The 20,467-nt window shown below is 44.9% G+C and overlaps 1 protein-coding gene across 1 annotated transcript; it reads left to right on the forward strand.

The window, feature by feature from the left end:
* The first annotated feature begins 3,231 nt into the window (after nt 1-3,231).
* Nucleotides 3,232-20,172, forward strand: SHOX2 (SHOX homeobox 2). Its single transcript, XM_034439135.3, has 5 exons — nt 3,232-3,794; nt 7,175-7,383; nt 13,179-13,236; nt 13,669-13,757; nt 17,601-20,172. The coding sequence occupies exons 1-5, from the start codon at nt 3,518-3,520 to the stop codon at nt 17,892-17,894; spliced, it is 927 nt and encodes a 308-aa protein (XP_034295026.1). The 5' UTR covers nt 3,232-3,517; the 3' UTR covers nt 17,895-20,172.
* The last annotated feature ends 295 nt before the right edge of the window (nt 20,173-20,467 follow it).

Consider the following 20,467-nt stretch of genomic DNA (forward strand, 5'->3'; position numbering starts at 1 on the left):
TAACCATGTTTGACCGTTTCACACTCAACCGATTTGGATTTGCAAGAAGAGCAAACTCTGTTTCTGACAGTTAATTTACACTGCATAAGTGTGCTCAGAAGTGAAGTATTTCAATCAATGATACATAATAAGAAAATGTTAAAGAGCTTCAGGTTCAAGTATTCATTCTTGTATTCGTTTCTCTGGGAATAACTCGGTCCTGGGAACTACCGGTAAATGTCAACTTTTGGTGAACATAGCCAAAATTGCACTGTAATGCTACACTCATATACATGCTTCCCTATGTAGCCCTCACTAAACCCAGAACAGTTGATTACTAAATTGGATATCTGAGTTTACACCTTAATGTCCGAGTTAGAATTACTTATACATATGTTCGACTGAATTGATAGATTGGAAGCATTTCCTTTTTAATTCCTAATTGTGTACCCCCAGTGGAAAGGTTATTTTGCAATTTTACTAATGTAAAGCAGACATTTCTAGCTCTCACTAATGTGACGTCTGCAATTTTTGTATAGACTCCTCAATTCACTGGTCACAGTGGGATTTATTTCCAAGTCAAATGCATAAAATGATACAATTTCTTTTTTTCATGTATTTAAAAATCATTTTAAATTAACACATTAATTCATAGTTGTTTTGTTTTTCAAATAGAAACCTATTTATTTTCATTCAGTAATTAAATGACACTGTCAGAGTCACTTTACTGGAAAGTTGTCCCTATGTATTAGTTTTCTTTAATGCAGTGAAGGAATGTACACTAGAATTTATCTGGAGATGTAGGAAACTTGAATTAAATCCTGTCATAGTCATTGAAAAAGAAGGAAACGCCAGGATTAGTTTAAAAAGAATTTGAATTGATATCCGGAGCCCCCATTCATTTCTCAAGATTTCTTTCAACTTGAATAGATGGTGATTTTCAAGAGATGCCTTTAAGATTCCAGAGTTAATATTTCTACTTTCCAGTTAGAATTATATTCATATTATTCTTTTTTACTTGTACAGTGAAAAGCAATTTCTGTGTAGTCTGTAAAACACGTTACTCACAATTCTGTGGTTTTCTAGGAGTCTGTATCACTCCTTTCATCTGAATATGAGCAGATTTAACTGAAAGCCATAAAAAGAGTATAAGATATTCTGACAATTTTCTAATAAAGTATTTAAAAGCTTAACTTTTACTTCCTAGATCTAAAACACATTTAGATACATTGATTCCTTATAATGTACATGTTGCTTATAACATTAAATTATCTGAGAAAGGGGGTAATATATAAATATAAAATAATGTAGAAAATATTTGGAATCATTCCATCCAAATGGAAAACTTTGCATTCTGAGTATTAAACAACAAAATGTACTAATATTAATCAAGGGAGGGGAGCCAAATAGCAATAAGCATTTCAATTTGGCTTTTAGATAGCGCCTAGGATTCCTGGAGTATGCAAAAAAACAAAAAAAAACCACCCCTCCTTTCTGGGCAATATAATTCTCAGAACCTTTCAATTTACTCCCATGAGTAAATTCACATCTCTTCGTCCCTCCCCCTAGGAAGTATTTGGAATCGGACCTCTTCCTATTTATTTACAAAGAAAATGTCAGGGGCACTTGATCTTATTTAAAAAAATGGACATGGGCTTGCATCTAATGATTGCCTATTCGTGGATAGTAAATCCAGATTCTCTCAAATGATCCCATTAACTCACGTTGCAACTATACAAGAGATGATACTTTCTCCCCTTTTAACCTTTACCCTCACCAGCAAGTCAAAAATAGGACTGTTTTTCCCCTTACATCTCCCAGTTTAAAAGTTCCCAAAATGAGAATCTAGACTCCACTTGAATTTTCAATCTAGAGACTGTTTGGTACCAGAATCAAATAGTAGCAAAAAGGAGGCCTCAACAAGATCAAGCAAGTTGGGATCTGGTTAGTATTTGGATGGAAAACCACCAGGGAATCCCAAGGCAATAAGCTAAAAGCGGGAGCTGGTAGGGGGGAAAATGCTGTGAAGAGAGCAGTGGCTGTCTTGCCTTCTCTTGCCAAGAAAACTTCATGAACCTCTCCGAGCATCACGCCTGATTTGGATGACACTTTATGATCAAAAAGAGAATAGAATAGAATAGAATTCTTTATTGACCAAGTGTGATTGGACACACAAGGAATCAAAAAGAGACAAACTGGACTTCTTTCCTAGTAAAATTAGCGCAGTGAGAATCCAGAGTGGGTTTGCTCAGTCGGGTGTCAACGACTCTGGGAAACCCGAAGACTTACTGGAGAATGAACCCAGCTGCAATTGTGGCAGGTAAAAAGGGACGGAGTATCAATGAGTGGACGGGGCAAAACTGGGGTGTGTGTGTGTGTGTGTACCCGAAAGGCTAATTCTGCCAGAAAATGCGCCTCTTTTGTTTGCTTCTCTTCCACCAGCCCCAACCTTCCGAGTGCCCGATTAGGCCACAACTGTTGCGGTCGTCTTAAGCTCGCTGCCTGGCAGCCGCGGGGCAGGGCTCTCAAGGGAGCCACCGCTTTGGGGCTTGCCCTACAGACGGTTCTCCCCAGCGAGCTCTGCTCTTCTGCCTCTTCCCGAGGTCAAGAGCTGCGGATCCGGGCATTAGGATGGGGAGGGGGAGAGCCGAGTCGACCCAAGAGAGGCAGGTCTGGTTTCAAGAGAGGGTCCGTCTCACGGGGGGGGGGGGGGGTCGGCGGGTTCTTCCTCCGGCAAGCGGTGGCCAGTCGCGTCCTGGCTGGCTTGTCGGCCCGGAGCGCTTCCAAGGAGACGTTTGGCCAAAGCTCTCTCCTTTCCCTTGTGGCAGCCACCCGCCCGGGTGAACTCCTCATTTCAGCCCCTCCCCTGCAGATCCAGCCCCCTTCCCTCCCCCCGGCGTTTAACTAACTCAGGACACCAGCGCAGGATCCATGCCTAATTAAATTAATTAGGGCTCCTTGTCAATCCTGGATTAATGGCCGAGAGAGAGCGCGCGCGAGAAAGCCCGGCAGCCGGATCTGGAAAGGGGGCGAGGGGCGGGGTAGGGGGGGGGGAGAGAGAGACGGGGAACTTCTCTCTCTCCCCCACCCCCCACCCCTTCCCCGCCTGGCTCCTTTTCTCTTTCGGCGGTGCGCCTGGGCTGCTCTAGGAGAAGGGGGTTCATTCCCAGTACCAAAGGGGAGGTTATTTGCTCCAAACGAGGGGCTGGCTCTGCAAAGTATAAATAGTGGGGACTTCAATCACCGAAGCCCAGACAGATCGGAACTCTTCGCGGGGAGAATTGTCAAAGGCCGGTTTTTTACAAGCTTCGCTCGGGGTTGGGAAACCTCCGCTCCCATTTAACGCTCCAGCCAGCCAGCCAGCCAGCCAGCCCCTCTGCGGCTTTTCTCTCCCTTCCCCACCCACCCTCCCCCCTTTTTTTTCTTCTCCTCCCACTCCCCCTCCTCCCGACCCCCTTGATGTGTTTATTGGGGGGCTCGGAGCAGCCAGAGGAGGCAAACGAGGGGGAGAAAAAAAGAGCCCAAAGAAGAGCCGGCGATGGAAGAACTTACCGCTTTTGTCTCCAAGTCGTTTGATCAGAAAGTGAAAGAGAAGAAGGAGCTGATCACGTACAGGGAGGTGCTGGAAAGCGGACCCGTCAGGGGAACTAAGGAGTCCGGAGGCTCCAGCGAGGCCAGCGCGGAGGAGAGCGGCAGCCCGGCGGCCCGGGGAGCTGGTGGAAGCGGCGGCTCGGGAAGGCGATCACCGGTGCGAGAGCTGGACATGGGCGCCGTCGACAGGAATCGAGACGCGGACACTCCTAAACTCAGCGAAGGTAAGAGCCCCGGCTTGTATGGGTGGGGTGGGATGGGGGGCAACAGGCGAGGCTGGGGACCAGGCGGGGGGCTGTCGGAGATGTGGGCTTGGGGTGGCAGGGAGAGCAAAAGGAAAAGGCGCGCCTAGCTGAGCGCGGGCGCGCGCGCGTGTGCTTGCGTTTCCACGCTTGCGGGTTCGCTCGGAAAGCCCCGCCGAAAGATCCGCGTTGAGTCCGGACCGACAAGAAAGCGGGCGAGGAAACTTGGGGAGAGCAAAGGATGAAGCCGGGCGGTCTGATCTTCGGTGCCTTCAATTTCGCTCTCTCGACAAACATGGCAAAGCGCTGAGAATATTGAAAACTAAACCCCATGAAAAAAAAGAAAGAAAGAAAAAGAAAGAAACCCAGTCCGGCCATCTCCCAGGGAGGTACGGTTCCAGATAGCCGGGGGTCGGCGGAAGTGGTGGGAGGGGGGGAAAATTCTACCTGTGGATTTTTGTGGGGATCGACCGTAGATCCCTTTTTGACAGAGATGCTGGTTAGGTTGGCTAACTGAGGTTTTCCTCCGGTCCGCGTTGCGTGCCTGATTTACCGTGAAGGTTTGTTTAGGGTTGTTTTTCAGAGAGATATTTTTATATGGGGGAGACTGGCACGCACAATGCTCCAAAGTTTTTTTTACCGCCAACATGGGGGGTCCGATTGCTCCTCACGTTACTTTTTTTTCAAAACGTTTAGCTCCCTGAGAGGGAAAAAAAAGGTATAGTAGGTCACTCTGAAGTCCATCTTTAAGTTTTAAAATATTTACGGCTGCAAATGAATTCGCTTCCACGAAGCGATTCTTCGATATTTGCAACGTAAAAAACAAAGGCGGGATTAAATAAATCGGCATATTAAAAAGAGGATCGGAAAGCTTGAAGCGTAGCCATTATTAGTGCATCGAATACGGTGCACAATAAAAGTAAAGAAAATTACGTTTTGTCTTTCACAAAGTACACTTCCAAAAAGTGTTCATTTGAAAGACGCGATTTATAATCGCGTTGTAAAAGAAACCTTTAATCAGAGGCAGCGTTGAAATCCGAAGAGGGGAGGCTTCTTGCAGCTTTATTTTCTGAAGCCCTTCACGACCTGTCTGCAGTTCTACTGAAAAGAAGAAACCGCAGCGGCGTCAAGGAAGAAAAACGAATCTTAAGCAGGGCCGTAGACCTTCCTTTGCTTATCCAAAGAACTCGGTGACTTTCAACTATATTTGAATATCTGTGTGTGGTTTGAGTCAGCGAGTGCCATATTCGCGGAGGGGAGGTGGAGGAGGTTTTTTTCTCTCTCTCTTCTTCTTCCAACCCTTTTGTTTAACGCAAGTAGCTCCTTCCAGATCGGAACTGGATTGAAAACCTGAGCCGGAAATGATTTGCTAAACAAATTCCGAATATGGTTAGAGAGGGAAGCGCAGTTGAGATAAACAAACTTCGGCGAAGCGATGGGCAAAACCGTCCAGGGAGAAACCAGGCCTTTGAATTGGGAAAGCCCCGCGGTGTGACTAGATAGCCTAGCTCGGCCAAGTAAAAGCCGGGCCTGGTGTCCAAAGTCAAAGGTTTCTGCCTGCGCGCGGTCGGCTGCAGAGGCGGAAAAAATGAAATAAGAGGGAAAGATTAAGACCGACTCTCTCTCGTTATAATTAATAGCAGCAGGCCTTTGTCGCAGGAATGTATAAACTTCCAAATTCCCTACGTGGATCAGTTTTCATTTTCATCTGGAATGGGGTGGGGGGGAGAGAAAAACCAGGACAAAGAGGAGGCAAACGGGGTGGGATACGGTTTAAACTTTTAGACATCAAAATAGGACCGAGTTGTTATTTTGCAAAGATTTCGTTTCTGAAGGGACATTTAAAAAAAAATTTCTCTACGCAAAGAAAACCAAGGATAGTTTCAACTTCCCCAAATAGACCGAGGAAAGGTTGCGCGTGGCAGATGCCGCCTGTCTCCCGCACCTGCCGCAAGGATTTCTCGAAAACCCGCCAGTCTTGGAAAAACCAGGCGGATTAGGTAGCTTCCAACGCGCGTGGCAGTTGAGTTCCCTTCCTAAAGAGCCACCCTATCTCAGAAAGGCCCCAGTGGAGTGATTTTGGGCGGGGGGGGGGAGGCGAGGAAAAAAAAAAAAGACTGCCAAGTATGTCCAGAACCCGAAAGATTCCTCCACCCCCCAACCCCCCCCCCCAACTTCAGAGACGCTCGGATATTTTTTCGGGGTAATTTTTCCCCCTCTTCGATCCAATCATTCTTCAGATCCTCTTTCCCAAACCCAAAGATCTGGCATTCATGTCTCTAAAAGAAAAGTAGCTCTAGAGTCTAGAGACTCTACTTACTAGTCTTTCTAAATTCAGTTTTTCAACCCCTTTGGCCTCTGGTTCTGCAGAAGATTGGGGATGATTGGGGCAAGCGAAAGGGACCTTCCAATTCCATTTTTTAAAAAAAATTGATTTATATGCCCCCCCCCTTCTCCGGTGATTCAGGGCGGCTTACAATGCGTTAAGCAATAGCCTTCATACTTTTGTATATTTATACAAAGTCATCTTATTGCCCCGACAAACTAGGTCCTCAATTTACCTACCTTAGAAAGGATGGAAGGCTGAGTCAACCTGGAGCCTGGTGAGATTCAAACTTGCAGTAATTGCAGACAGCTGGTGTTAATCACAATGCTATCAGTCTGCTGAGCCACCAGGCCCTTTGCAGAACTCGAGGTGTTTTCCTTAAATATTCCTAAGAAAGCCTTAGAGGGAAAGAAAAACTGGTGTGTGTGTGTGTGTGTGTGTGTGTGTGAGAGAGAGAGAGAGAGAGAGAGAGAGAGAGGGAGAGAGAGGGAGAGAGAGAGAGAGAGAGAGACAATGAATCTGATTTGTGTGTAATTCGTTTGAGACCCTGGGGTACAATCGTCTAAACTTCTAAAGCACCAGGGCTTTGCATCTAATATCTCAAAGGAGGTTAGGATTGGACTGCGCCTGCAAAGGAGAAAAACCCCTTTGCTGAGCTGTTCAGAAGCAAGTCGCATTGAGTTCAGCTTCCTCCTCCCCAATAAAGGCGTTAATTTGCCCGCTGAAATCCATGGGACATTGAAGGCTTGGGGGAGGGGGGGCTCAGAAGGGAAGACCTAGCCTGATCGGAACGGCAAGCTTGGCCCACCGGGCGCCTTCGCCGGCCGAGTCCTCCAGCCGAGTCGAAACCGTTAAGGGAGGTGACCTTTCCTCGTTCATTGATCTCTGATCCTCCCCCCTCCCCTTCCCCTCCCCCCTCCTCGGCTTAAGGCAAAAAGACACGTGGGGGGAGACCCGGCGATCAGAGCAGGCCCAGCGCTCCGGGGGAGAAGGTCCGGCACGCGGCTCTGATCGCCTTTTCGCCTCGTCCCCCCAGTTTCGCCCGAGCTGAAAGAACGCAAAGAGGATGCCAAAGCGATGGAAGACGAAGGGCAGACGAAAATCAAGCAGCGGCGGAGTCGCACCAATTTCACCTTGGAGCAGCTGAACGAGCTGGAGCGGCTTTTTGACGAGACCCACTACCCGGACGCCTTCATGAGAGAGGAGCTCAGCCAGCGGCTGGGACTGTCGGAAGCCCGGGTGCAGGTGAGGCCCGCCCGCCGCTTGCCAAGGGTCTTGGGGTAGCCGCTTCTGGACTCGGGGCTGGTGACGATTTTCCTCTGAAGCATCCCGGGACCGCAGCGCCAGTGGGAGAGTGGGTGGGTGGGGTGGGTGGCATTTGGGTACGAGGGTTGCACTTGCCGGCGGATGCTTCTTTTGGATCCCGGCTGGTTTAACTGTACAGTCAAAAGGAGAGGCCGCCTTTCCCCGGCGACCCTTTGCTTGGCGCAGGAGCCGCGATCCTTTCCGTCAGGAAGCAGCAGCTCCCCGCGAGTGAGCGCGGATTCCCCGCGGAAGGTGCCCTGGCCGCTCCAGATTGGAAAGCTGGAAAGGTTCCTAGGGGTTTGAACGCGCGTCTGAGCTTTCGAAAGGCATTTAGAAAGCTAGGAGATCCGTTGCCGGGATGGGGGCGTCCGCTTAGCGGACCCAGCAGGTCCGACGAGACGCGAGCTTTCGGGTTTTTCTAAAGGAAACGAAGGTAGCTGCACCGATCATGAGTCAGATCCACCCACCTTTAGCACCGCTCAGACTCATTCCGCGGTATAAGCGAGCCTCCCCGTCAACCACATCGGGCGCCTTCCAGAGCTCAGATCTCTTCTTTAAATCGGGGGACCAGAGGCCTTAAGACCGAGTTCCTGTAATTTGCTTGCGGCAGGTTTGATGGAGCGTGGGAGGAGACATTCAAATTAGGCTTCACCTGGAGTGAGATGAATTCAGGTTGTTCCCCCGACTGCCGGAGGAAAGACGTGTTAAATGGTTTTGAAAATCTTGCTTCTATTGTCCCGCTGACAAGCCACTTTCTCCACTTCCTAACCATTACTGTCGTTGTTATCAAGGCTGGGTTGTTTAGTCGGGGTTTATGGAATAAGCCACAATTGGATGGAGTTGGGCAAGATGGGGATCCAAAGCAAAACAAACGACGGAGGGCAAGCCACTGGTGCAAATGTATCCAGAGGTTGTCTGTTGAGAGAAGTGAAGATGGAACAAGGTGGGAAGGCAAACCAGGTTTCATGCTGGGCTGAGCTTCCAACTGCAAGCTTAGGCTAGCTGAGTTGTGACTCCATGTGTGAAAATGACCAGCCATTGAATAGAGTTAGTGTATGTGACCTCAGGCAACTGGGTGAAATCAAGTAAATGTTGGTTCAGCAAACCACAATTTAGTTCCTGCAAAGACAACCACTGTGAGTGGGACTCAAATAAGATCTTTCCCATGGCTTCAGTTCTATCATTTCAGGATTTATCTAAGCTTTCCACCTGGAAAAATGTATACGGCCTTACCAAAGTGTACCCAGGCTAGATAGTATAGGCACACACAGAAAGAAAAAAAGGTCTAAAACAGGAACTTGGATGTGTATTTACAGTGTATTTAAAGCTTCCTTCCTTGTAAGCAATTTTAAAAACCTCCAAGAAAGGTGAACGGAAAGGAAGGCTTACACACTGCTCAGTTTAGAGGGTACAAGCAAGTTTTTTTTTTTTAAAGAAGCTGTTCTTTTTTTTTTCTCTTTTCCTACACCTTCCAAATTTTCCTTAAACGGTCCTTGAGCCAAAGTTTTGTAAGCTCACTCCTTTCCTCCGAAGATGCTGGCAAGCCAAACGCCAGATTCGTTTGTCCAGTGTTTGGAGGGAACACTATACCTCTCTATCTGCCGTGATTCCCCAGGAAAACGGACCCCGCCTTTGTGTGAACCCAAGGAGTCGTTTTTAGGCCTTGAACATCTGCAGCTGCTCGCAGAGTAACTGATCCTTTCCCCTCCATCTTGGCGGCATCGGCTGCCATCTGCACCAAACCGGGCTCCACTTTTGAAAGGCTTTCTCTGCATCTTGTAATCGGATCAAGCCAGAATCTGAACAGTCGAGTTTGCAGCAAAGGCAGAAGAGAATCAAACGGGGGCGAGGGTGGGGGTGGGTGGGTGGGTGCAGAAACACAGAGTTTTGGTTTTTTTAAAGATATAACCTAGGGAAAGTTGGAAGAGGAAAAAAAACCCCCCTCTTTGCTTGCCCTTGTTACTCCTTTCTGATTTTCCATTTATCTCCCCTGCTCTTTAAATTGGCAACATAAAACACACTCTTTCAATCATGGGTATCTATATTTTGAATAGTTAAAAATGGAAGGGGAGGAGAGAGAGGGGGAGGGAGGGAGGGGAGAGAGAAAGAGGGAGAGAGGGAGGAAGGGAGAGGGAGAGGGGGAGATAGAGTTGGGAGGAATTAAAGGCTGCTTGATTCCAGAGTAGGGAGGTTTGGTTGCCTCAACAAAAGAATAACTGGCGCTTGGTATAATCCGTAGAGAAGAACTTCCACAGATTTGCATTGATTAGAGTCTGGATCCTTTCAAATGGCCCCAGAAAATGCCTGTGAAGCACTGGCTTTAAGCATCCTTTCCTGCCTGGTTCTCCTTGGCAGATGGCAGGAAGAAGAGCTTGCTAGCTAGTGTGAGCATACTAGAAGAATGAAATCCCAATCTCCAGACCTACTCCTGCTCAGGTTCACGCAGAAGCAATGGCCTTAGATGCTGGTGGGTTTACTCCTGAGTAAAGATATTGAGTCTTGTGGCTATGCTGCTTTGTGTAACTGCACAGGATCCAATTGCTTTGCTGCACCGACTACAGAGAGTTCTCTGGAATTAAGTCACACGAAATCCGATGGGACCTGTTTCCAGGAAGCAGGCAGGCTGGGCTCCCTTTGCTGCTTTTGCTCAATGGCTGCTGCCCCAGGAAAAGCTAGCAGGAATGGTAGCTTTAGCCTGGAATTCTGGAATCTCTTGCTAGCAACTCCCTGAAAACAAAGTAGTGTCTTTCGCAGACTTGAATGAGTCCCCCATCCCACAGTTGGTTTACATGTCTGTTTCTTTAAAGCCAATAGGCAGTACCCTGAATAAGGTTAGGTCTAGACTCCAGAGCATCTGGGTCATCTCGATGTGTCCTAAGGTGGGTTCTAGGTGTGCAGACATCAGCTCACTTCTTTTCAAACTCGCCCCTCCTTTCAAAGAAAATCTGCAGCGAGATTCTTTTCCCTTTGAAGGACAGCAGGTTTCGGTCACTCCTACCTTCTTACCCTCTCCCTTTACACACTAAAGCCTGGAATCCAACCAATTTAAAGTAGAAATCACTAAAGAAACGGTTCACTTTTAAGCCTTTGCTCAAATGTTAGTCTTTCTGAACTCAATGGATCTTAATAGTATCTTCTTTTGAACTTGCCGGGAGTATGTGTGGGATGGCAGGGGAAGAATAGATATAGGATCAGGCAGTCCAAATTTGTTAAGGGGTAAAGTTCCAACTTTATTCTCCTTCTTCATGCTTTTAAAACTTTTTCTTGCTTTAATATAGCCAGAAATGATATCTTGCCTACTGTGGAGCTGTTTTCACATTTTCTATTTTTTCCCCTAATATGGGAACAAATGAGATTATCATAATAATGAGATCATTATTCTGCTTCTGTATTGCATGCTAGTCCCCAGAGAAAGAGAGCATTTCTCAGCTTCTTTATTATGACACTTTTATGACCCTCCACCTCAAAGTTTGTAATTAAATGCTTTGGTGTTTTGTTTTTCTTACAGAGAAAGCTAATCAATACAACTAGCTTTTAATGAGCTCATTCCTTTTTGAGTTATTTTTAATGTATGTATGTATGTATGTATTTTGTGTAAATATCCAAATATTTCAAACTTTCAGAGTTAGGTCAAATAGAGAAGTTCAACAGGGTTGCCTCTGCAAAGATAAGGCTGTATTGGCAAGAGAGTCAGGAGAGAGAGAGTAATTCTGCTTTGCTAAGGGATAGGAAGGAGCAGGAAGACAGAGATATAGACCTCAGTTTTGATAATCCAAAGACCTGCTAATCAGGCCCCACTACAAATGTCCAACTTGTATTGGATACTCTATTTCCCTTTTAGGCCCTAAAACTATGTAGTAACACATTCTGAGCCTAGGAATTTGCTTTCACTAGGATAAACCCATCAGTTCAGGTCCTCTTTTAATTCCAAACTCTTCTTACCACCACTAAATTCGGAAAGAAAAAAAATGTCATGGCTTCTATTGTTCAACTGAAGGTCAGTGCATTTATCTACTGTAGACATTGTTAAAGTGTTATGGCATCTGAAAGACTTATAGCATAGTTATTAGGGCATAAAGACACTTGATAGTTTGTGATGCTTGAAAGTTTATGTCATAATAACATTCTTGGCCTTGAAGTTGAAAGCATCACAAGACTCTGTTGCTTTTGTTAAAATCTGGAGTGTTTCCAACTCATCCTCTTGAGGAACACCCCATGCCTTCCTCTTTCCTTTCTGCCCTCCCTGGTTTTAGAGTCCAAATAAATGTCCCTTCTGCTCCATCTAGGTGAGCTTCTTGCATGATAATCCAATTTTCAATATTTGACCATTGCATATGCCTCTGAATCTTAGATTGGAACTTACCTAGCTTTGTCTGGAAGACTCTTTTTTCAAAAATATAAACGGGGGTCACCCTATTAAGTTCATCCATTTTACTTCCTCTTATACCCACATTTTGTGTAAATGTTTAATAGAATTACCAACAACATTTACTCACAAATAAGGTCAATTGACTACAGAGGGACTTCCAGAAAACTGAGTGAAGGAAATAAACCTCACTCTCTCCCAGCTGAAAATCATAGGACTTATAGCAGACATCTAGACACAACTACTAGGAGACAGGACTTACTAAGCACAATAGGATCAATCCCCAGTGAATCTGTATTGGGTTACAGCATTAAAGTGCTTAATAGGCCTGAGATGAAATACATTTCACTCAGAAGGGAAGTAAGAACCATTGATTTTACAGAGGAAAATTTCAATCTATCAGCGTTTACTTGGGATAAATTTCTTTTGAAGAATAGGGATTGCTTCCAAACCATTGGAAATGTTTTCTACCACCATATATGTTTAAAATTCAAGCAAAGTTTCAACCGAAATATGAAAACGTAAAACTAGTTTTCATTTCAACTGGCTTCAGATTTATTGAGAAAGAGTCACATAAACTGTGTGTGTGATTACAAAAAAGTTGATTGATGCATTTTACAATGTTTAGCATGTGTGATAGATATCTTTTACTGTACTATTTCTTAAATAAGTTACTAAAAGTTCTAAAATGTGTAACGTGCATGATGCAAATATTTGACAACTGCAATGTCTGAAAATGAGATAAGCTTTTCAAAAATGAACATTTAAATGGCTTTTTCCACTCTAGATCAACTAGATTATTTAAATATAGAACAGAAAGAGTCCGAACTTTGGACGGTAAGAGTGAGAACTGTGCCTTTCCAACTATGAAGGTGCTTTTGGGATAATGGTAACAACTGAACTTTGATACATATACAGAATCTAGTTCATTGTAAAGGAGAGTGCTTCATTCTACCCTGTGGAACTTGGAGATAGCTTATAGGGAGATTCAGAAATATTTGCTGTTCTTCCAACATTTGTAGATGTTACAGTTGACTGGTGATCCTTGTGATGCAATCATACCCAGGCTTATTCAAAAAGGAATGCAGCTGTGTTTCATGGGATTTATTGTTAGATGGGGCAGCCTGAGGAGAGTCCAAAGTTGGGCAAATAATTGCAGTGTGCAGCTAGGGAAAAGATCTGAAAGTTCTCTAGAGACCAGATTTAGATGGAAAAGGGCTGGGCGTAGCAAACAGGAAGGGAAGAAGAATCTCTGCTTACAAAATGCAGCTTTCCTGAAATAAACATGGCATCAGAGAAAGATCACTTAATATATATAGTTGTGGCTTTATATTGACTTGTTTGCTTTTCTCCCTGTTTGTCTGCCCAGGTCTGGTTTCAGAACAGAAGAGCTAAATGCAGAAAGCAAGAAAACCAGCTCCATAAAGGTACGTATGTGAAATGAAGCCAAAGGGGCTTTTGCCATAGACATGCCTTCTTTAATTACTGAGCTCTTGAGTGTCTTGCCTGGTTTGGGTGCTATAATCTCTATTGAACTTTCCTAACATTGCAGCTTTCTGCACATTTATCAGCCTGATTTCATGGGATACAAGGGGACTCTTCCTTCAGTGCAAAAGTACATAGGATGGTGCCACTTGGGATAACATCAAGAGGAGCAGGGAAGCTATTTGCCCAGGACTGCGGGGATGGAAGCAATCAGAAAAAGTCTTTTTTGTCTTGCACCTGAGCCCAAATGGCCTAAATGCAGGCACTAATCATTTTAGCTTAATATCTTCAAGTTCTGCTTTTCTCTTCCCTATTATGGCTGGGAGACTCTAAGGATTAAAAGTGGACTGTGATTCAATTCTTGTTTGTTTCAGGGGTCCTCATTGGAGCAGCAAGCCAGTTTGAAGCATGCCGAGTTGCTCCCTACGTGAATGTTGGGGCTTTGCGGATGCCTTTCCAGCAGGCAAGTAGAAGGGCCAGCCGTGGGCATCTCTTGAGACCGAGGGGCCACCAGTAGCTCCCATTCCTTTCCTGTAGTTCTCTCCATCTTGCTCTTTGGAGACAGAAGCCCTGGACACTTTTTTTGCTGAAAGCAAATGCCACAATTTCCTTCTGCAGGGGAAAGGGAGAGGTGTAGAGGATGAGAACAAATCTTCCTTGCATCTGTGGAAGATCTGCAGATCATTCTAAACTTCTGCATGACTGTATTGAAACAATCATCATTTAATTGCCCTGCCAGGGTACTCAGGTTTGCTGTGGAAAGCTCTTCAAATGAAAACAAACAAACAAGCAAACAAAAAAAATTAAAATGGGAAAACTTTTCTCCCTGCTTTGATTTTGCTAGGATCCAGTTCTCATGGCTGTAATCTCAAAGAACCAGGGGGGCTAGATTGGAATAGAGCAATCAGGGATCTGGAAAGATGCCAAAATTGTGAAGCCAAATTTGGCAAGTTCATTCAGGACATAAGCCTGAGAGCCAAGACCATTTTTATCCATATTACCTGGAGAAGATTGCATTATGTGTTCAAGGAGGTTTTACTTGCAGATACTATTAAAAGGAACAATCTCTGTGTGAACCAGGCATGTTTAATCAGATAAAGTCCCATGAATTTAATGCAGTGAAGCTAGTAAGGCCAATTAGAAAGGCCACCCTTGATGCAGCCACAGAGTGCTCCAAAGAATTGAGTTTTGCTATTCTCATTGGAAACAAGGGTAGGCATCAAGACTGAACGTGCATATCCTAATTTTGATAGAATGATATTTGCAGGATTAAACAAAACAAAAAAGCACAACTGGCAAAGTTCTACAAATAGAATTCTATTTTAAATAGTTTAATTTATATTCTTGCTGTCAGCTGAAAATAGTGTTTAATGTGCTTTTAAAAAACCCATATAATCTCTCCCCCCCCTTGGAAATTCCCTTTTAAACAATCTATGATTGGTGAATGAAGGAAAGCCTGACAACCCTGTTTCTAAACATGTTGGGCTCTTGCCCAGCCTAGCTGATCATCTTAAGACATTGATTTCTGGGGCTTCTGTCTCTAAATCATGGCCATTACTTCGAAATAACTCTAGTTGATTTCCAGGGGATTTATAATGGATGTATTAGAAATAGCATCTTGGAGCCATAAAGCCAGAAGGTTTTTAATGACTTGTGCTCAGTCCAAATGAAAGTTGTCCTCCTCAGGTTTGCTGCTAGTAATGGTATACTCCAGATGGTGCACACCCATTAAATAATTGTGGACAGATCATTCTTTTCGAACCTTTGTTCAGCCTTTCCTAACCTGGCACTTTCTAAATGTGATTGGACTACATTTCCCAGAATTCCCAATCAGCACAGGTAGCCAATCCTGGTGGGAATTCTGCTAGTCGTAGATTGAACGACCAGTCAATACAAAGTTAGAAAAAACAGCCTTATCTCAATATACATGAAATTCAATGCTTTTTAATTTTTTTATTGAATATACATAGATTTTGACTTTCAGGCCTTTTGTATAGGATTAAATATTCTTAGATGCATCAGAAAGAAAAACTATCAAAAAAGGGTGGCCGGTATCCACGATATTCATTAACAACACAGCAAACCTCTTTAAAGCTCCAAACAGTTATAATTAGAATCTGTGTAAATCATACTTTTACAAAATTCAGGCAAAATGATGACTAGAACCATAAATATCTTCAGCCTTTAAAGAACTCGGAGAAAAGGCAAGAGATAAAAGTATAGTGTTGGAATTTGTACCTACTTGTTTGGTGTTCTTTAGGGTTATAGTACTCAACTCAATAATATTTAGGCAGCCTAAATATTACCATAATATGTATGAATTAAGAATTAGCAAAACACATATATAATTTCCCCATATTAAAAGTATTTTGAAAAAAAAATCAGAATGGATAGTCGTAATACCAATCAAGCACATTTATTAGAATCAAAAGCCTATGGTTTAATAGCTAGGAAGACAATTAACTACATTTTAGCCAATTTGCCATCACTCCGTACGGTTAGCTAAATAGCACATATACCATTTGGCAGCTGCCACAGAAATAAAACAGTAACAGTACCAGAAGCTCTAAACCAACATTTTTGTGCTTAATATGTGTAATGAACATATTATAAGCAGATAGACCAGTCAATCAATGCAAGATTCAGCAAACCCATCAGCAGAAGAAACCAATCAATGAAGCAATGCATTTCTGAGTTCAGGCAGTCAGTATTCCTGTGTCCATCCGGCATCTTGGATAATAACCCCCCAAAAAATATTTAAAGCTTTCTTTAACACCTCCCTCCAAACCTCCCCACCACCACTAAACATAATATTAAACAACACTCAGGTATGGCTCTGTACTGCTCAGCTTTGAAACAAAAGAGCTAGTTCACCCATACTAGACTAGAATAAAATGAAATTTGTGGTCAACATATTTGGAACGTGTGACATTAACCAGACTGTCACATAAAGCTGCCACAAAATTCATTTGATTTGATGTTACATGGGCCAATAATTGTGTTTTGCTAATGCTTTAGGTTTGGCGTGATACATGATCCTAGGTAAGAAGAAATGAATAGATTATTTCCTGGCACTAGATCTGTTTTAGCTCCCCAGCCATTTTTATTCTGAAAGCTGAGCTTTTTTTCTTCTCTTCTTGGCTTACCCTTGACTAGATGATAGTCATTCTGGTGACTGTTTGTCTAAAGACTATATACTAGCTGTTCATGTCATTTACTCCAGCTAGACAGAAAGCTGTGTAAATATCTTCGAATATTTAGAGCCTGCTCTGCAAAAGCTCAAAACAGCCTTGACCTGTTGTTATGGATGTTATGTACCTGTTTTGAGACTCAGCCAAGTACTGTGAGAGCACTTCTGCAACCTTGCTATTTACTTCAGGTGCTCTTATTGTGCTTTTCTGAATGTGATGACTTGGAGGTTTCATATGTTGTGAGTAGCTTGAAGAATTTGCTAAAACAGATAGATGCAAAGCTGTAAAAGCATCTGCTTAAGAGCAAGCCCCATTAAATGCTGCCTCTTCCAGCTTTGAGGATGTACCAATACAAGCTATAAATGTTATGTATGCATTACTCAGAAGCGAGGCTTGTATTCAATGGGGCTTATTCCCAATGAAATATATTATGGTTTTGCTACCTGATAGCTAGTCCCAGGCAAGCTAAACTGAACTTTAACTCTCCCTACCCACCACAACACATTTTTTTAAGGAATTATTAAATTTTCTTTGCCAGAAAATAAACCCAGCACTCTGCACAACTTGTTCAGGGCTTCACTTACAGATAAAAAGGTGGAATTTAGGAAAGGCATGGATTTTTCTCATTTTAATTTGTCCTCCTCTTCTTCCAAAAAACAGGGAGAGCGGGAAGAGAGAGAGAAAAACCTTCTCTGCCTTCTCTGTATATGAAGTCCCAGGTCACCTAGCACCACAATATCATTTGTTTGGCCTTGGCTTTCCCTGTTGTGTGAACTTTGGCGCTGTAAATGTGTAAACAAACAGTGCTTAATGAGGCAGCAACCTGGTTCTGTACATCATGGTTTAATAAACAAATAAAGACACCTGGTTGGGTTCACTCCTGCTAAGGCCTAGGCTAGTTCTTTTGATGGGGCTGAAGGTCAGAGTTTACCTTGGTTGGGCAAATCCCAACCAAGTCGGCTAACTTCTCCCTTTCCTCAGGAAACACCCCACCCCACCCCACCCCACCCCGAGAAGTGGGTGCGCGCGCTGAAGGGCGGGGGAGTGGGGGGCCCCCCATGGCTGGGCGGTCCGTTAACGCTCTTGTCTCTCTCCATTCTCGTTACACCTTTTAGGATAGTCATTGCAACGTGACGCCCTTGTCCTTTCAGGTGCAGGCACAGCTGCAGCTGGACAGCGCCGTGGCGCACGCGCACCACCACCTCCACCCGCACCTGGCGGCGCACGCGCCCTACATGATGTTCCCGGCCCCGCCCTTCGGCCTGCCCTTGGCCACCCTGGCGGCGGAGTCGGCCTCGGCCGCTTCAGTGGTGGCCGCAGCCGCGGCGGCCAAGACCACCAGCAAGAACTCGAGCATCGCGGACCTCAGACTCAAAGCCAAAAAGCACGCGGCCGCGCTGGGCCTGTGACTCTTCGGGCCCCGTGGCCATCCCACCACCGCAGGCAGCAGCGCGGGGACCCGGGGGGCAGGCTCTCCGGACCGACGCCCCCGCCACCCTCCCGCGCTCCGCTTTCTGACAGAGGCCGACTTTGGCGCCTCAGGAGCGAGGCCAAGCCCGAGAGCGCCTGCGCGGCTTCCAAACTGAGGGGTTTTAGCCTCCAAGACACCCGGTCCGGGGACCCCGACGCAGCGGCGTGGGCGGGAAACTCACTTCTGAGGAAACGTCTTTGACCGAGGGGAGTTGAGGGCAAAATGTCTGCCTTCCCGCTCCGGCTGATCAAGCGAGAAGAAGAGGAGGGCGGCGACGACGACGGCAGGCGACTCCCTCGTAAAACGGAGAGGGGAGCGCAAAGGGGCTGACTGAGAAAAGCGCGCGAAGGACTGTGTGTTAGGCGCGCAGCTGGGAAGTTCACAGGTTTTGAAACGGACCCTTTTTTTTCCTGCGAAGTTCACTTTAATGCGAGGAAAGTGGATCTAAGAGAGGCGGGCCTCCTTTCACGTTGCATCGGATAAAGCTGGAGCTCGAGCAGCTACGAACTTAGAAGTTGGAGATGTGGGGGGGAAGGAAGAGGGAAGAGGAGGAGGAGAGAGGGAGGGGAAAGGAAGACGCGCGGTTCTTTCTCTCCCCCCTTTTTTTTCTTCCCCCAAACCTAAAACAAGTCGGAATATTTTGCTAGGGTTTGCATGGGGTTCGGTTAATTATTATTATTATTATTTTTTAAACTTCTTGGCGTCCCTTGTTTGCATCGCATCCGAAATCTTGGAGGAGAACGAAATCCGTCAGGGAAAGAAGCACGCCGCGCCCGAGTTAACGAGAGAGGGGTCGGGAGGGAGACCTCGCCATGCAATGCAATGCAATGCAGAGAAAGGGGGCGCTCCTGGTCGCCTTCCCGATCCCATCGAAAGCAATGGGCCATGTGTGAGAGACATCTCTCCCCCCGCCAACAGCACTCAAGCCCTGGTCGTTTAAGACTCCGCTGATCTTTGACTTGGGTGTCTGCAGGAGATGGTCAAAAAAGTCAAAATCGCGACGGTGCGATCGCAAGCCCCGCCTGCCTTCTACAAGTCGCCATATTGATTTTTTTGACCATCTCCTGCAGACAACCACCCCCCCGCGATAAGTTTAATTGATGACACTGACTTATTTTCCAAAAGACATGGCAAGAATCATGATTCCTTGGAGCCTGTTTGCCCCATCCCTGTTTTTGGTTCAAACATCCAGCCTCCTATAAGAGTTCTAAGAAAAGATAAAATTCTAATAAAGCCACGATTACGTTATCAATTTCGGACCGCTCCCCCCCCCCCAGCCCCACGCCGAGGCTGCCTTCATTTTCACAACCTCTCATTGAGATCGACAGGATCCGTGGCCAACAGCTCTCATCCCATTGATTTCAATGGGATTTCTATGTAGCTTGTTTCTCGGGTGAAGCTTGTTTGGCTGTCGGATTTCTAGTAACCTTGGGTGTCTTCCTCCTCTCTTCGCTGTACGGACGGAAGGGTATCCACGGCCATCCGTAAGGCCATCTCTAATAATGGCAGGGGGTACGAAGTATATTTTTTAAAAAAGAAAGATACTGGTGCACAAAAGCATTTATTTCGGCGATGGTAAATAATTGGTGAGTTGAGTGTTCCGTCAAACCTTTCGATCCGATCTCATAAAGGTGCATCCATCCCCGTAACCTTGTGATGTTACATAATCTATATCAATGTATTTTTTTTCTTTTCTGAAGAAATATAAATATAAATATATATATATAGCGGTAATCTGAGCGGCCGCGAAATAGCCGGTCCGTCCGTTCGCTCCAAGCCAGAGCTGCTCGCTCTCTTTTTGCCAAGAAAAATGAAACGGAGAGGGGAGAGAAATCTCTTTTGCCAGTTGAACTCTGCTAGGAACAGAGCTTTATAATTATTTGTTCTCCATGAAAACAAAACAAAACAAATTATTTATAATGACCGTATTTTTTCTAGTGTATTTTAAGTTATTGAGGGGAAAAGAAAATGTGGCCAAGAAGAAAGAAACGCTGATATTTTATTTCCGTGTTGTCGGCACGAGAGTTTGTTCCACTCAGGTTTGCTTCGCTTTTATTTGTTCATTGTCGACGTCACAGTTTTCAATAAGTGCCAAGTTATGAATTAAGACACTTTGCAATCTATTGAATGGGAAAAAAAATGAGAAAGTAAAATTTTAATTGATGGTTTCGCACAACTTTTGTTCCTGATCCTATTAAATCAATAGTGCCATTCTACCTTTTCAAATTTATTTCCCCCTTCTTTTATCTTCTTGGGATTCCTGCTTCCTGTGTGTTTAAGTGTGGTTACTTACATATTACTTTCTGCAAACTTTAGAGAGCAACCAAATCTGTCAAAGGGAGGTTGGCCCTTCATCCCCTCATATCTTTATATTCCTGATTTTCAAAATGTGACTTTCTTCCCGATCTCTTTGGTTGATGTTTTTCCTCCACAGGAAAAAAAATCTATGCTATTGTATAGCAGGTTTCAACAATTCCTCACGCACAATGCAATCCTATAAATTCCAATTCC

Source organism: Pantherophis guttatus, chromosome 6, assembly GCF_059756535.1.
Source record: "Pantherophis guttatus breed Tessera chromosome 6, ASM5975653v1, whole genome shotgun sequence".
In the NCBI taxonomy this organism is placed as follows: Eukaryota; Metazoa; Chordata; class Lepidosauria; order Squamata; family Colubridae; genus Pantherophis; species Pantherophis guttatus.